This window comes from Drosophila novamexicana, unplaced genomic scaffold (genome assembly GCF_003285875.2).
Source record: "Drosophila novamexicana strain 15010-1031.04,08,12 unplaced genomic scaffold, DnovRS2.1 tig00001089-arrow-arrow-pilon, whole genome shotgun sequence".
NCBI lineage: Eukaryota > Metazoa > Arthropoda > Insecta > Diptera > Drosophilidae > Drosophila > Drosophila novamexicana.
In genome coordinates this window covers 112,303-130,862 of record NW_020824841.1, presented here as the reverse complement: position 1 = coordinate 130,862, position 18,560 = coordinate 112,303, and the positions used below count along the sequence as shown (strand labels likewise).

The following is an 18,560-nucleotide window of genomic DNA, read 5'->3' as shown; positions in this document are numbered from 1 at the left end:
AAACCCGCAAATTGAACAGATTTTTAGAAACAGAGACAGCAATTGGGAAGGTGGGTGAGTGAGCACTGGTTAGTACTCATATCATATAAGTATTTGGAGATAGCTCGCGACCAAGTCTGAATTTCCTCTACATACGTACATATATTTCTATTGATATATAAATATATATGTAAATATGCACTTACCCGAAAATTCATATCAAAAGGAACGGTGTGTAATAGTATAGGCATCTATTAGAGCGAGAGAGAAAGTCAGCCAGAGAGATGGCCTGCAAGAGAGTAAATTATAAGATTATAGAAAATTAAAGAAAAAAAGAAAAAGGTTTAGCTTGAATTCGCGAGAATCGCATAGAAGGGCAAAAGGCTTCTTTAATTGCAGTTGGTATAAGAGAGAATACACAACGCATATTATTATGCCTTGCCTTGAGTAAAAAGCTTATATCTTTCCAAGATCGGACCGAGTGAAAGTAACAAATTATAATAATTAAAATATCTCGGGTATATTAATTTCGCTCTTGGAATGATCTACCTTTATGGACATACACTGGTAACTACAATCGATTTTCAATAGTGCTTTCAATTACATTATTTTTGGGTTACAATCTATGCTATGGAGTTTCTTGAGTACATAAAGGCATGTTTTGAAGATTTGGCTTGGTTTATAGTCCAATAACGTTTTCAAAAATTATTTAACTATATTTTTGCAAAGTTTGCTCAAATTTTAAAGGATTAATTTAGTTTGTTTCAAAATACGAATTCCAATTACCAAATGTAATTTTAAAAGAATTTGCAAATATTTGAAATACGATATATAAGATGTGCCACAATAGAAATGTATCATTTTCATAGATTGTTTAGCACAAAGAGACTTCTTTACATTATATTTTCAATTAAAAGAGTTGACACTTCTCTTGTATTATTTTGGTTGTTTTAAGTTTTTATTTTGTGTTACACAATAAGGAATATTAAGTTGATTTTCATGTTACTTGCATGCTTATAATATGTATGTAGCTAAGTATATGTATTTATGTATGCATGTGTGTACAATGGCTACATCATGTACCTACTAAGTATGTACGGGTATACAAATATATAATGCGGCCATCGAAAAATAGTTGAAATTGCTGAGCAGTTGCCGCCTGTAGCTTATCTTTTTATAGCTGCCTTTGATTTCAATATTCATAACAATTTTATACATATATGTACTTGTCATGTACTTGTATATATATATATATATATTCGTGTGCGACAATTACATATATGTATGTATATCATCTATTTGTATAGAAAGTAGATATATATCAATCGCCGCCTGGACACCAAGAAAAGAACATAGAAACACATAAACCGGAACTCGATACGAAGCCATACTTAACTATATCATACTAAACAAATATCTGAATATATATAACAACTTGATCTAACGACTTCGGCGAAGACTGATTTAGTCTAGGTAGTCCATGGTCTTGATAAACTTGACTACGGAACCGAAAAGCGTCCAATAGAACTCATCCTCGCCGTCGAGCTTCTTGCCCAGGAAGCAGCTAATATACTCCACGGTAGAGAGCAGATAGGGTGGATTAGCCTGGCATATGGATAGAAAGAGTGGAAGTTGATTGTAGCTGCAGCGACTGGCGACTGGCACACTTGGCCACTTACCATTATGACCACATAGATGAGCACGGGCAGGACATCGTCGGCGGCAGGCACACGGCAGCTGGACATACGCAGCAGGCTCATAATGCAGGAGATGCAGCTGTGGAAGGAGGAATTGAATATGATGCAGTCGCTTTGAGATTCGTTTTTATTCGTTCCACTCACTTGATAATGCAGTTCAACTTCTCGCGCGGCGTCTTGTAGGCGGCCATGTGGCACAGCTGCTGTTGGGCAAATGTCCAGGGTGCCTCGCCCAGATACTCCTGGGCAATGCAGAGCGCTGGATGCGCCGGATGCACAAACCGCTGCAGCTTGCCAATGTGCGCCGCGAGCACACCGTCTCTGGACACGTCAGCATCCTCGTTGGGAAACATCACCTGCTCGTATATTTGCTCCAGCAGCAGTCGCTCAATGGCCACGCGTGCTGCTTCTCGCTGCCAGTCGTCCTGGAGGCCGCCCTCGCGCAATTCCTGCAGGAGACCCTCGACAAACTCCTCGATCAGCTCCAGCCGTTCGTCGCTAACGCTGAGCAACGCGAACTCGGCTTGGAAGGCCTGCAGCTTCGCCTGCTGCCGTCCCAAATACAAACGCACCAGCGACTGCAGCAGGCAGCGCTGGCAGCTGCGCGCCTCGCCACGCAGTCGCTCTTCGAGCTGCTCCAGCTGCTCGGCGCGCAACAGGAGCTGCTGTCGATGTACAAGCAGGTACTGCAGATAGCTCTGCCTGCGCTGCATATCATGCTGGAGTTCCAGCAGCAGCTGGGCATGCTGCGGCCGCTCAAGTTGCGCCAAACAGCGCAGCGCCTCCGACACATACGAGATCTGTGGTAAACGCTGCAGACTGGTGCACTGCGCCAGCTGGATCTGGAGGTACGTTTGCAGAGGCGTCGCATCCAGCGGGCGCAACGTTGTCTGCCGGAAATCGCCGCTGTGCAAATCAGTCTTGGAAAGGACCGTGCGCAGCTTCTGTTTAACACTGCTGAACACCACGCCAGGTAATTTTCTAAAAGAGAACGTTGGAGTGAGATTGTAATATAAAACGGACAGGAAAAAGTAAGAGAGAGAGACTTTTCCACATGCTTAACCAACACCTTAAAACTCTGTCTTCATGGCAAACGTTACACTTTATCTGCCTTGCAAGCATTAACAATGCGATCTTTTAATACGGACCAAACACAATTTGACAATTTTTTGCAAGTTCCTTAATGTTTACACTTGATCACGAAGTGTTCCTCATCAATGCCATTTTTCGGCTTAAGTTAGGGACTTGAGACTTGGAATATAACTCGGGAATACTCGCGAATGATAGTGTTTGGATTAAGAAATCGCTGAAATCGATCGATTCTACAATTTTAGAGCTAAAGTGACCAACTTTGGAATGAAGACTACAGATGAGCTATTCCTCGATTGTCCACTTGGTAATGGTAATATTAATGTAAAGGGAATCTCACAAACGGGAGAGAACGAAAGAGAGAGAGAAAGAGAGAGAGAGAGAGAGAGAGAGAGAGAGAGAGAGAAGGCCCCTGCGAGCGAATCGGTCTATTTGTCCTGATGAGCTCGAGCTCAGCAAACTCTTTAGCCAGATGATTACTCCAACCAAATATGGAAGAAAGAGCTGCCAGGCACACTTACCCGCCGTTTATGGCTTGGCCGTGCGCCGAGGGCAGACAGTGGCCATTGCCCGCGGAGTCGGAATTGGTGGCCTCGCTGGAGCTGCTGACCTTGCGCCTGTATTTGGCCAGAATGTCTTCGCTGCTATCACAGTAGTGGGCGCCGTAGCTGACGCAGGCAGCGCCCGGATCAAAGCTGACGGTGCGATTTTGATCGTTGATGCCGCCGCTGTGGCTGCTTTTGTTGCCGGTGCTGCCGCTGGCCAAGCGCTGGCTGGCTGACGAGGAAGACGACTTGCTGTTGTTGCCGCGCCGATTCTTGAAGATGCCTTGCTTCAGTTTATTGAGAATGCCAGCACTCTGCTCGCGTTGATCCCGCTGCCCGGCGCGATGCTTCTCCTTGTCCGCGCTGGCATCGAAGCTGATGCTCTTTGGTATGGCGCCAGTGGCCTTGCTGGGTTTGGACTGGCTGGCGGCAGAGTCGGGCGGATCATCGTGCAGCTGCAGCTGCTGTGCCTGGGCGCAAAGCAACTGCAGCTCCTGCTCCTGCTGCTTATCATCGTCCGTTTTGGCTTCAGCGGGCAACATGGCATGCAGCATGATCTCGTGATTCTCATAATTGAGACTCTGATGCCGGCGCTCACCGCCGCCGGCCAGTATGCCATTGCGTCGCCCATCTACGCTGGCCGTGCGTTGTTCCATGGAAATGCGACGATGCTGCACACCGCCGCGCAAATGTTGGTCGTCACCAAACCTGTCCAGCAGCTGCTGCACTAAACCGGGCGGATCCTCCTTGTCCTCGCTGTAGTCACTGAAGTCGATCAGATCATGCTGATTGCTGGATGCTGCGTGCAGTAGCTGCTGCTGCTGTTGCTTCTTCTTCTTGTGGTGATGATGATGGTGATGGTGGTGATGATGATGGTGGTGCTGCTGTTTTTCTTGTTGCTGCTGCTGCAGCTGCAGCTGTTTGGTGGACGTCGGCTCCTCCAGATTGAGGCTCTGATTGGAAATGCTGCTCTCGGCCGAAGTCTGGCGCCGCATGCAGGCGGTACCCATGAGTGGGGTGCTCTTCCTGCCCTCCGCTGCGCTGCATTTGTACTGCTGCTGGAAGCTACTGTCGGCACTATCGCTGCCCAGGCCATGGTAGCTGGTGCGTACAGAGCTGCGCGCTAGCGACGAAGCCGCATGATAATGATGCGCATCGTCGTACGAGTTGACCGCATCGAAGAAAGCGGAGTCCTCTTGGCTGCGCTCGCTGGCACTGCCAGCATTGCCATTACCGTCGGCGTCCGCATCTCCATCCGCGTCGCCGTCGCCACTGCTGCCGGGCGTCTGATCGCCATCATCGAGGTTGACAGCTGGCGCCAGTGGGGCGGCAGTATCAGATTTGGCTGTTATGCTCGCATTATCGTCCGTATCGATCTCGGCCAGCTTCTCGGAATCGCTGGCCAGCACATCGGTGCTCCAATTGGACTCAGAACGCTGATCGGAGGCGTCCAGCGCCGGAGCAGCGGCTCGTGCGAGCGCCTCCACCACAAAGTTGTTATTGTCGCCGGGCAGCACCACAGCGGATGGTATCAGGGGTGTGGAAAAGTTTCGTTCGCGCTCCCTGTCTCTGTCCCGCTCTCGCTCAATGGTAGTATCCAGCGTGTTCTCCGAATCGCTAGCCAGTACATCCGTCGACCAGGTATCCGAAATGATGCTCACATTCTCATCGCCCTCGAACTTCTTCAGCTCGAACTTGCAGAACTTGTCCTCGATGTCGGAGCGCGCCTTCGATAGCAGCATCTTTTGCATCTGTGGCGTCGGGCGTGCCGCATGATGAGCCAGCTCGCCGCCGGCGCCATCGCCATCGGTTACTTGAGACGAGGGCGTGTCCCGGCCACTAATGTTGGGCGTGCCACGGCCGGACACATTGGCGGATACCATGTCCGACAGATTGTCATCGTTTTCGGCATCGTGCACATCGCGCTCCTGCTGCTCCTCCAGATCCAGTGAGCTGGCCACCGAATGATTTACGGAATGTGCCGCTTCGCTGATCGCCTCCAGATTGTCCGAGTTGGCAATTGAGGCGTCGTCCTGGGGTCGACGCATCGCCTCCAAGCTGCTAGCATCGTCTGCATTGGAGGATGCAGCTGCGGCAGCAACAGCTGCCGGCACAATATCCTGCCCGATGCAGTTCATCTTCAGCAAATCCTCCTCGGTCAGAGGCTTTAGTTTGCTCTTGGAAGCCGCATTATAAATGCTAAACATCAGCACCGGCTCATCCCCGTCCGCAGCGTCTGCAGCAGCATCTGGTAGAGTTGGCCCGGCCGCAACAGTTGCAGCTGCAGTTGCCCCAGCTGCTCCATTGGTGGTGCCTCCACAGGAGCTGAGGCTGGTGTTGCTGCCGCTGTGTGAGGAGGAGCACTGCTCCAGATCTCCGTTGGCCCCAGAAGATTGTCCATTTGCCGTGCTGCCATTGCCCAGCTCTGGGGCGTGGGTGCCGCTGCTGCTGTTATTGTTGTGGTTGTTGGTGGTGCTAAAACTCATGCCTTTGGCCAGCTTCTTTTTGGTGGCCTTGCCAAGCCGCATGAGTCCCTTGTTCGAGCGTTTACCATTCTTTTCGGACGTGAGCGCATCGGCGGCGGGCATGGAAGACGCTGCTGTACTTAACTGTGTTCCCGACTTGGGTATGCGCAACAGGATACGCTGCAGCCGCTGCCGCTCCTCGGCGGACACATCGTATTCGTCGCGTGCAGCGAGCAGGCGAAAGAAGTCGGCGAATTGCTGCAGCTCGCGCTGATTGATGGCAAGCTGGGCGCGGTCAAAGTCGCTCTGTTGTGGAAGAATAGCCACCACATCCTCGCCCGTCTGGCCCAGCAGCAACAGCTCCATCAGCTGGGTGAGCTCGCTGGGCTCATCGCTTAGCGCCAGGCGCTGTAACAGCTGCACAATCTGGTTGAGATTGTGTCGCATCTGTTCGCCCACGTTAACATCTATGATGCCTAGCAGGTCGGCGCTGACGATGGCCGGGCAAATAAAGTGTGTGAAGACCAGATCCGCGAGCAATTGACGTATCTCATAGTCGCTGTAGCGTTGCGTCTGACGCAGCTGCTGGCCGAGCGTCTGAAGCAGCCAGCGCAGCGAGCTGGGAAAGAGCGCCCAGCTCTGTTGCAAGCAGCGCACAAATGCCTGTGCATGGCCGTGCAACTTGCCCAGGGTATCCGCATGGAAGCGCGCCACATTCCGCTGATAGTCCGCACTGCCTTCATCCTCGCCAAAGCGACGCTGACGCTCGCGCGCCGTAAAGCTCTGCAGCAGCTTGTGTGGATCCACATCGAGCAGCACCTCGTGCTCGCTCAGCACCGCCATCAGCGGATCATGCAGCGCAGCCGTCAGAAAGATACGCGCCGAGAAGAGCGACTCCACCAGCCGCTGATAGAGACGCGCAAAGGCGCTGCCATTTGTACGCAGCAGACGACGCGGCTGCTCGCTGCTCAGCAGCTGCAGCTCGATCAGCTCCCGCAGTAGCTTAAGCAGCAGCTCCACATCCTTTGTGTTGATCGCATTCCCATAGAGACCTGTTGCAATCGTATTCACGATCTGACCCAGCTGCGCCGGCGCCAGCAGCGACAGACGATCCGCTGTGGCCAGCGACAGGGCCAGCAAATATGGCGCGTTGTACAAATAGTTGAACAGATCCTCATAGGCAAGAGCGTGCTAGAGTGCGAGATAGCGAGAGACACAAAACTGGTTACAAACACAAATCATCACATTTTACACTATCTCTATCTATATATATTATACATATATAAAAGAGTTTGTCCCGACTTATTGGTGATTAACGCCTAAACAACGATAAGGCGTTAAGGTGTGTTGAAACTGAGCACTAAGATGTTGTTTTGGAAAATACGGCGGAATGGGTTTTAAAGAACAGCAAATATACGTCTGCAAGCGTGACGTCATGAGCCAGCGTGGCTTAGCTCCCTGAGCGTCGGACTAACGAGCGAGAAGTAGCTGGTAATTTCAGCAGAAATATTCAATTTTTATACATGTTTAATTTCTTATTATTCACAATGAGAAAATCAATAATAATGCGACACAGTAAAGAAATTGATTTTTCTTTCTTTCTTTTGTTTAGATTTGATGACAGTTCCCAATTATTCGATTGAGTAATAAAGTGTCGGCACACTAAGCGCGATATTTAGAGTTTGAGTTCGAGTTCCGAGAAGCAGATGATGATAAGGACACCAGCCCAGCGTCAAGACTGGCCACTAATGAACTATTTTCTCGACTTATTACCAGCTAACCTATTTCATTCCCTTCGTTTGCTCCACAAGCATTACAATGGGCCAATTAACTGATGGTTAATATTAACGTCAGACTAAATAGCCAATATGTAGGTTCGATTAAGTCACATGAGTTGCTGATAACTGCCGACTACAATTTACGCCTTAAAGTTACCGACATACATTATATTTGAACTAAATAGCTTCCGGAAATATAACGACTACGCGTACAAGGGCAAATCTGTATCTAAATGAATGTTTCCTCTATTCGCATCGGAAAATGTTCTTTGTTGTCTGGATTTGCATGCGCCCAAGCCAACTGATATTTACATGATACATGGATATATATCGTATATATGAATATGAACACATATATTTCGTTTTGCGTTACCCACCTCGTAGGGCAACACCTGTTTGGCATCCATAAATGGGGCATTGTCGTAGGCGCTGGCACGTCGGCAACAGAGAAGCGGATCATGATCCGTTCTGGCCAGCAGCAGATCATGCAGGTTTTGTCTTTGTTGAGCGCAGATGTACGCCAGCTAAATGAGGGGAGATAAAACAGGGCGGAGATGTTAATTAAATAAAGAGCAATGCGACGTGACATCGTTAATATGTAAATATGGGTGCGAACCTTTGTTATTGTCGCCGCATTGGTCTCCAGGGCACCGGTGAGCTGGGCAAAGGCCGCCTGCTCGTGCTGAATGAAGAGCTGCTCCTGGCGCAGGGTGCGTGCCAGATCCATGATCTCCAGCAGATTGCCGGCAGCTGTGGGCTCCATGGTGAGGCCCTAGCTGACTGTAAGAAAAGAGAACAGAACATTATTTCATTTAATTCACGTTGAAATTCCTATATTATTCATTTTATAATGTCTACCATTTTTTTTTACGCTTCTCATTCATAATTTTCCAAAAGAGTAATCCGTTATTTATTCTCGAGCTCTTTTTTAAAGTATATTTTTTCTTATTGCTGTTCAATTGAATGCATTATTTATATTATACAACTATTGAAGGGAAATATTCGATATTGATAAATGTTGGAACTGATTGGAATACATGGAAATTGTTGCAGCTGCATGGAGCTTTGACAGAATTCTATTTTTGCTTATCGAATTTCGAACGCTTCCCTTTCCGACATTTTCTTTCAGTTCTTCAAGGTTGTTCTGCGTTTTAAATTATAGTGCATGACTTATTCGATTAACATGTACATGAACATGTATGTACATGTGCGTATGAGTAGTACAATAATTCGGATTTAAGAAGTATAAGGTTGAATTGTTGTATCGCAACTTTCCCTGCTGCTTCCCATATTCAAGTCAATAACTATTTGTCCGGCAATTAACGCGCATTTGCTATTTGACAGGGCTACGCGTCAGTTACATTCATCTGATAAATACATGTACTGATAATACATATATATACAATAAAGCTAATGTAGCTGAACAGCATTAGCTCGTGCAAAGCGAGCTATTGCCAAAGCTTATCAACCTGTTTGGATTTCACAGCATTGCGCATCTAAAATTCATGCATGCTCCATTTTGGAATATAAATTTAACTTCATATACATTTTTTATAATTTTACTTTGAATTCGAAATACGATATTTGCGGCGTTCAAACAGAATAAAACAAGCAAAAGGCTCTAGTCGGGAGTTCCCCTGAACCCTCTTCCACACTTGTTGGGGTGCCAAGGGACGCGGGCGGGGGTGACGATGGCTATAAAATGAAAGATACTTGATATATATATATATATATATATATATATATATACTATTTGAGAAGCTTTCCTTCACAAATTTGGTGACGGTTAAACCGCGAGATTTGCTCAAAAGACAGCATTACGACAACGCTTTTCATGGATTGCTTGGAAACGGCTTCGATTATCGGACATACTCGCACTGCGTGAGCATTAGCAGGACCTACGTTCAACATATCAGGTCTCTAGCTCTTGCAGGCTCTGAGATCCTTGAGTGTAGACATACGGGCTTGGCTATTGAGGCTGATCAAGAATATATATAATGTATGGGATCAGAGATGCTTTCTTTTCACATGTTCACAAAAACATTATACCCTTTTTACCCCGTTTTTATGGGTTCAGGGTATAAATACTAAGCATCTTTGTTAAGCAATTAAATGGGCCATTAATATCTGGGAACCCAGAGCTTTGATTGATAAAAAAAAAAAACATGTGACAAGCATGTGAAAGATGCTGTAAGCGAGATGCAGGTGCTGCCACAAAGTACTAAGTATTAGTACTATTGTGAGCTGTATGTGAGAAAGGCAATTAATAGCTGCTCCTGTGAATGAGGTGTGCAAAACATCTGATTCTCAATGGCACGACTATGGGAAAGCATTAATAAACTATACGATGCATTAGACCACCGATTTGACCACGTAAGTGACATGAATTGTGCAGTGTCATGCTGAGGATATTACAAGTAGCATACAAGAGTTTTCCAACCATCTTTCACGTTAATGTGTGGATATCAAAGCCAAACTTTTGCGATATAAGATGTGCACCCATATTTTAATACATATGTATGTTATTATTCGAATGCTATTAAGAAGACCGAAAATATAATGCACTAACCCATCTAGTTAGTGTAATCATATTAAGGTATAATTAGTGGTACTTTTTTTTAACTATGGTAAGTACACACATGACTTCCCGACTATCTTATCGATATGCGAAGCTACGTTAGGTCGACTTCAAGTCTTAGCAGTGCTTTGCACAAACATGACAAATTAGATAAACGCCATGACCAATTGGCAGGTAACCGGCGAGAGGTGACTCGGCTCATGGAATGCGCTGCAAGTGGAGCTGCTCAAATTCAACAATAGAGTGTGTGTGTGTGTGTGTGTGTGTATGTGTATGTGTGTGCAAATTGCGGAAAATAGCAAAAATGAGGAATGTGAAACAAAAAACAAAACAATACAGATTTAATGCGCTCATTACACACACACACACATACAAACACACATACAGAGACAGACACACTCCGACACAGACATCCCGTCAAGGGGGCGTTTAAATGTGCCAACAGATTGGGGGCTGGCGATCTCTCTTTGTAAATGTGTGAGTGCGCGCGCTTAAATTTGTTATTTCACGTACCATGCACTGAATACAACGAATACGAATGACAACCAAAGCATACACGCCAATCGCCAAATGAATGGGAAATGCAGTAGCAATCGGTGACGGGCGGGCAAGGGAGAGAAGCACACAAGAAGAAACAGAATGCGCGACCGAGCGAGCAAGAGCGCGCATTAGGCGAAGGCCAAGTGCTTCTTTGTTTTGTTGTTGTTGTTCTTGTTGTTGTTGTTCTTGTTGTTGTTGCTGCTGTTGTTGTTACTGCTAATGTCTTGTGCCTTGCCGTAAAGAAAGCCAACGACTTATGAATGAAAGCGATGCGTTACAACAAATACAATCACTGTGAGCCAGCGACGTCATAACAAGCTAATTATAATAAAACGCACGCATGCATGCATACATACATATCTATGTTTGTATGTATTGAGAAAAGTGTCTTGCATTAAAAGGCGCACACAGCCACACACAACACGTTAACACACCTAAATTTTTTCTTAAAGTTGTTATTTGATCGTGTAATTATTTAGTATTTACTGTCACGGCGCATGAGAGACAAAACGAGGTGCCCGCCTACGCAGTCGATGGCAATTAAACAACTGTCTTATAGCGCGTGTGAAGCTGCGCTGGCGCTGAAGTTGTTTGCCAATGCGATTTACTGTGGGCTGGCTGGCTGCTGGCTGCTGCTGCCTGCTGCTGCTGCATATTACATTCACATTCACATGCACACAACTACAACCACACACAACAGATATCTTTTTCGAGTGCGTCTGACTTTTTGGGGTTTGCTTACTTTTGGCTGTGCTGTTGTGGCTTCGTTTAAATGATGCTTTGTTTTATTTTGTTAACAATTAATAAATGCAAAGCAGAACAAATTAGGTAAATAACATTAACAAAAACAAAAAGAAAAAACAGTACAATAGCAATCACACGCGTCGGTCAAATAGAAATAACAAAAACAATCAACTCATTACTTCTACGATTACATATACACTGAAATGAAAAATAAACTACAGCTTGTTATCGATACTCTGTGCAGCTATCGATGTGAATGTTCGCTACAGCTCTGACAATCAGTGCTATGCTTGCTTGTAATGCGAGTGTTTTGCAACACTAGACTAGATTTGGGCATCGACAGCTGTTTTGCGCTTAGTTTTAGTTTTGTAGCATATTAAGTTACTTCACTTTGTTAAAAAAAATAAAAAATATAAAAAAAAAAGAAATGCCAAAAGTCCGTCGCAGTCGTAAACCACCACCAGATGGCTGGGAGCTAATCGAACCGACGCTAGAGGAGCTGGAACAAAAAATGCGCGAGGGTATGTTAAAATGCCAAATGCCCGCTTACTACATGTGGCCGCATATAAAGCATTTGGATATTTGCAGCCGAGACCGAACCACATGAGGGCAAACGCATCACAGAATCGCTGTGGCCCATCTTCAAAATACACCACCAGAAGACACGCTACATCTACGACTTGTTCTACCGCCGCAAGGCCATCAGCCGCGAGCTGTACGACTACTGTTTGAAGGAGAAAATTGCCGACTCCAATTTAATAGCCAAATGGAAGAAGTCCGGCTATGAGAATCTATGTTGCCTGCGATGCATCCAAACACGCGACACGAACTTTGGCACCAATTGCATTTGCCGCGTGCCTAAGTCTAAGCTGGAGGAGGGCCGCATTGTGGAATGCGTCCACTGCGGCTGTCGCGGCTGCTCCGGCTAATCAATACAAATACAATGTTTTTTTTTTTTTATATATAAGTAGCTTAACGACTTATAGAAATATGTTTGATTTTAATATTAATCTGGGTTCCACTTGACGATGCATCGAGTGACACTTTATGTAAATACTCTAAAATTCCGCTCAAGAATATAACAAAAATGTGTTCTTCTTATGCTACAGAATCATATTGTACAACGACAATTGTTTATCCACTTTATATATAGTATAATTACGTCGTGTAGGCATATTCTACTTTTTTTGCTACCATTTTTAAAGAGACAAATATTCACAAATAAGCAGGACCAAAAAACAATTAAATATGGATGTTTTATGTTTACATTTAAGAGTTTGTCATTTTTCTAATGTAAATTCAAGTTGGAAAGTCCAAACACACCAGTTTTTTACATATTAAGTCTACATTATCTTCTGGTATCACTAGCAGCTCGTTAAACGCATTTTATGTATTTGTATAGTTACCCCAAATTATAGGGGCGCTTGCCAAATTTGGCGTGTGACTCCCATATATCACACTCGAATTTATTTTATACAAAGCTTGCCAGGTTTTATGTGCACGAATGTAATAAAAGAAGTTAGCTATACGAATGTGATAAATGTATTCCGGCTAATAAAAGAGAACTCTGTGCTTGGATTTCTATCGAATATTTTGCCTTTGTTTCGCACTATTCAAACTAGAGTATTAAGAGATTTGTGGTCAGGGAAAATCATAGCATTTCTGTATACATAAATAACTTTTTATAAAAATATTTAAAATAGGTAAGATAGTCAGATGAAGTTAAAAATATATCAAAATAAATGTAACAAATGTTTTGCATATACGCATGTACAAAATATATATACTAAATGTAACAAATACTTTGTATATACATTTTCTATAAGTATCAATCTTACCTTTTAAATGGCTCTGGATACTATGACCTTTGCCTAAGATCATACTTTGGCTGCAATTCAAACCCCGGCTGCCCGTTGGGGATAAGAACCTCATGGCGATTCTAGAAATGTACATTTTAAGTAATATAAATAAAACTAATAATGACAATTGGTTTTAATGAAACTTTCAAGAACAAGTACCAATATTATACTAATATAAAATATCTACTTATATATAAAAATGAAATAAACAAACAAAAAACAAGCAGTCATAACCAACTATAACCAGCAGATATTTCCATCGACTCTAGGATTGCAAATGCTTTGTCGCCTTTGCAAATGCTATAACTTGTTGAGAATTGCAAGCCTTAAGTAATATAAAAACATTTAAACTGGCATACTAGAGTCCATTTTCTGTGCATTTTAGGGAAGCAACTAAACAATAATCGTAATTTAAAAACCGCACAGTTATTTAAATGCTCACCTTGATGGCATTTCCGCCCACATTGCTAAACATCATGCTGTTGGGTGTCCTGCCAGACTGTGTTATATATTTTTAACAAAAAAAAGGGAAAAAAAGAGTTGTCAAGGCTCGAATGAATGCCTCAAAATCCTATTTTATTTCCATACCCACTAATATATATATACATATATATATATATATATATATATATATATATGTATATGTATATGTATATGTATAAGCGATACATGTTTGCCATTTTGTAGTAAATTCTCGCCACAAATCCTATTGGGCGTCCATTGCCGCCTCCCCACTCATGTGTGCGTGCGCGTGTGTGTGCGTGTGTGTGTGTGTGCTTGTACGTGTGGGTTCACGTTCTAGTTGCGCCACAAAAATTGCATGTACAAACACACACACACACGTATCGTATATTTTAATTTAATGCCCTGAGCAATTTATTACTGCGCTGACATAATTCAAACTCAATGGCATTGGCGTTGTGGGCTTCTTCCCAGAGAATGGAGCATGGACCCTGTCGCTTTATGTGCGTATTTATGGGTCCTGCATGTTTTTGTTCAGCTTTTTTTTTTTTGGGCGCCCACAGTCGGAAATTGTCAGCGCCGGACTTGGCTGGACTTCAAGTGGCAGCTGGCTTGGCTGCGGGCAGGAGAAAGCTGGTTTCTATGCTTGGCTTCTGGCTGGGTCAGAGGATTCGACAAAATGATTATAAATGGTTTTTTAATTATACTTATGAGCAGACTTTTTTTCTTCTACTCTCATTTAGCAGCCAGCTGGAAATAGAATCTCATTTTCTATCATAACATTTTGCGTCGATTTGTAATATAATACTGGTTGGAATTTTTGGGATCTGTTGCTGACAGAGCTCATCTCAGTCTCTGCCCCAAAACGGGGGTGGTTTATTTATTTTCGGACTTACTGCTTCCTTCTAGCGACAGACAATGGGAACGATTTTTATTCTCTCGGCCATATAACAACAACATATATATTGTCAAGTACATGCATAAGTTTGAAGGATGCTCAACCAGGCACTGTGCGAGTTAAAATTGCTAAAAACATTTTCTGGAATAAGAATCTTTGGCACATTGAAATCGGGCAGCTCGTTAAAATTGTATCGTTAATGACCCGAGTGGCGCCTCCAAAAGTTAATGAAGTGGTAATCGGATTCGGCATGCGTTGAACATTAAAGCCAAACAACGCGTGTTTCGTAAAAAAAAAGAAAACGTATTCATCCTTGATAGACATCTACTCTATTTCTACCCTTATAGATGCTATTACTATTTTGTCACGAAATCTGTAACGCCAAGAAGGAGATGTTTTTGATCCCCAGAGAGACGGCTTTTTAGACCCTTAATAGTATATTCACATTCTTTAACAGTATCAATTGTCGCGTCCATAAAGCTATCTACCGATTTCTGTTCTAACTTTATATCATATGTATGTATATATCACGTCGCTGCCTTAGGAATGCGCGATTCAGAATTTAGTTCAAGCACGAAATACTCTTTAATTCTAATAGATATCTCGACTAAACTTGGCATTTACCAGTGTTAGCATGCTTATGCTGAAATGTGGGCCAAAACTCTATAGAAGAAATCGGTTTAAAACGTAGTTTTTTTATGGCAAGCTATTATGTTTTCAAGATATCTCGAAAAAAAACTGTATAATATTCAGCTTTCCTTCTATTGTATGGCTCATATAGGATTATATGGGATCAGACGAAACTCAAGTTTTGTGCAAGGGTATTTAATATTCGGCGTGCAGGTGCTCAGCTATAAATATGACTGTCGTATCATAAGCAAAATATTAACGAGTATCGAATAAATATCAGAACTTAAAGCTGGTTAAAATATTGCCCGAAATTTGTTGGGAATTTATTTTTTAAAAGTTTTCTCCTATCATAAAAACTTGCCAGAAATTTGTTCGGAATTGTTAGAAATTTATTTATTTAAAAGTCTTCTACTGCTGGCTGTCATATACATAAATAAATATATAATCATATTAAAGATGGCTAAATTGCTTTAAATGCCTTGGGAAAAGCACATATAAATAAAGTTTTAAATTGTTATAAAATGCTGGCCAAACAAAAAAAGGAAGAAGATTAAACTCAATTAAAGGCCAAACTTTTCCTCATGTTTTGCTAACAATATATTATGTATGCATATATATATTTATATACATATGTGTATGTCCGGCCAAAAACGTTTCCATTAAAAGCAAAATATTTTTGTTATTGTTGTTTGTTTCGCCCTGGTGTACAGTAATGCAACAAATTGAGTCCACTGTCACATATTATTGGGTTTTTTGTGCAGAGATTTTGTTATTGTCGGACCAGAGGCACTTAATTTAATTGTTGTGCCCATTGCCCGGCTTTTACCTACGTGCACTACGTGAACTGCCGCAACAGGCAGCAACATGTCCGCCAACCCGGCCAGCACTGGCCTGACAAATCGTCGGGACGGGCCAATCTATCAACTCAAAATGGCTACCTGCCACCAGTGCCACGGCTGCCACATGCAGCACTTTAACAGCCATAGGATGTGAGACCGCAGTCAGGTTAAGCCCCGTCCACAGGTACGCCGCCCCGCAGCCCAAAACAGGCGCCGGCTCAGACGCTTCTTGATTGGTTTATGGCACAGCGCTTATCGCAATCGCCTCCCCCCGCCCACCACGATTTTCCCATTATCACTGTGCGAATGTAAATGCCAGTTGCTTAGCTCCTCTCCCACATTGACAGCCCGATAAGCCGCTCTTGAACTTGGCGTCGTGTTGGCCAAAACTGTTTGCTCAGTCGATTTCCAACTTCGATTGTGCTCTTATCTTAATGCTGTCAGATCACGCTGTTTGGGTTACAATAGAACAACAAAATCTCACTTTACACAGACATATATAGTTTCCAGATAATGGTGTATATGCGCACTAATCTAAATATGTACTTTTTCACGCAGATACTTTATTAACATTTGCCACATCTGAGCCGAATAGCCTGATCTTTATAAATTCATTATTATACCCTATTGTAGGGTGTTAGAAGAAGGTGTAGACATGCACAGCTCCGATCCCATAAGGTATATATTTTCTAGATCAACATCCACAGCCGAGTTGATATAGTCATGTCCGCCTGATCGTCCGTCCATATATCTTTCCTCTTGGAACTTTGCAAAGTCCGTCTTTTTGTAGCAGGCAGTAAATATGTCGGAATCGACCGGATCAGACTACTATATCATACGGCTGTCATAGGAACGATCGGTCAAAAAGTAAGTTCTTGTATGGAAAAGTTCTTTGTTTATTAAGATATCCAAACCAAACTCGGAATTTATTACTTTCACTATGCTTCTCGTATATTTCCACTATATGATATAGCTAAGGCGATTAGTCGAAAAGTATATCTCCGAGCTCAAATATTCTTGCTCAGAATCAGCCAGGCTTAGATCCATAAAAAATCTAGTTAGTTAATTTAACCAAGTATACCAATATATACCTGCTTTTTATTTTTATTTATTAATGGTCGAACGAGTGTCTTCCTAATTATTCAATTTGAAAAAATATTCATTGGTTGGCATCGTAAGGATAACCCCTTTTCATTATACCAATGTGGAGGTTGTTCAATTTTAGTTACGACCCGAGTTCAGACTTCCACCTCATAAAACAAACATATCTTTGAACAGCATTAACAGTTGATAAAGTTGACGACAGTCTGTTCGTTTTTTTGTCTCCGGCAGCACATACTTTGTCGGAGTCGATCGGATTGAAAAACTATATCATATAGCTGCCATTGATCGGTCGAAAATTAAGTCGTGTATGCAATAGTCACTTTCTCAAAATAACTTGACGTTGAAATGCTTTACTATGATTCTAAGCTATATATGATTGCTATATCAAATAGTTGTAAGGAATAGCACAGTATTCGCCGCGCCGAATTTTCCTTATATTGCTTCTAGATGTGCCTCACTTCTACTCCTCAATCTGGCGAATCTAAGAATCTATTTTTCAAGAAAAATCTGATCTTTTTTTTTGTATAAAGTATTGTATTGGATAAATAAAGGTAATAACGATCAAATATGGCTATATAAAACTATTTTGGATCTCATATGTATCAGAAATCATATATTTTCTTTTATATTTATTTACTTATTAGATTTATAGGGTTTATTCAAATAAAATATTAATAATTAATTTAGTAATTAAATCGCATATGTGTCAGGTTATTTTTAAGAAATATATAATCTTCCTATATTAAGTTAAATTGTATACTCGATTTATAAAGTTTAATAACAATAATAATCACACACATATATATATATGTATATAAATATATATATATATATATATATATATATATATATATATATAATCTCTATTATTTTTATTTAAGAATATTAATGAAGGTTATTTAAGTGAAATATTTGTATTCCTTAATAGCATTTATTTGAATTCCTTAACGTCCGATTTTTTCAAGAAAAGTCGAATCTATTCCTTTAAAATTATTTTATGTATTATTTTAAAATGAATATATAATATTATCGCATAGTGTCGGTTGATTTAAAGTCGCGCATCATTCAATAGTTAAATCGGAAACAAAATAGTTAGCACCTGATGCCAGATGAGGTCAAGAAAGTCACAAACAACTCGCACGCTAATCCGTTTGTTTACGTGGCCCTTTCCTGGGTCACTCTTGAGTCAGGTACTTGCACAGGTAAGCATTGCATTGCATGTGGTCGCGGCACAAGTGATCATAAAATGGTCACCAGTTAATTCATAATGGCTGCAAATGCCGTGCAGGCTGTCGGGTTGACCTGACCGGGGCGGAGCGTGCGCTGTTGCGGTGGCCTATAAAAGCAGCGCGC

General features: G+C 42.7%; 2 protein-coding genes across 2 annotated transcripts; one reads left to right on the top strand and one right to left on the bottom strand.

Annotated features, from left to right (window-relative positions):
- Positions 1-526: 526 nt before the first annotated feature.
- Positions 527-11,692, bottom strand: LOC115766272 (receptor-mediated endocytosis protein 6 homolog). The gene is made up of 7 exons (XM_030710137.1): positions 11,414-11,692; positions 8,170-8,333; positions 7,931-8,077; positions 3,287-6,966; positions 1,821-2,657; positions 1,659-1,755; positions 527-1,584 (listed from the first exon to the last, which is right to left on the bottom strand). The coding sequence occupies exons 2-7, from the start codon at positions 8,314-8,316 to the stop codon at positions 1,444-1,446; spliced, it is 5,049 nt and encodes a 1,682-aa protein (XP_030565997.1). The 5' UTR covers positions 8,317-8,333; positions 11,414-11,692; the 3' UTR covers positions 527-1,443.
- Positions 11,693-11,768: 76 nt separating this feature from the next.
- Positions 11,769-13,097, top strand: LOC115766273 (protein BUD31 homolog). The gene is made up of 2 exons (XM_030710138.1): positions 11,769-11,936; positions 12,004-13,097. The coding sequence occupies exons 1-2, from the start codon at positions 11,843-11,845 to the stop codon at positions 12,342-12,344; spliced, it is 435 nt and encodes a 144-aa protein (XP_030565998.1). The 5' UTR covers positions 11,769-11,842; the 3' UTR covers positions 12,345-13,097.
- Positions 13,098-18,560: the final 5,463 nt, after the last annotated feature.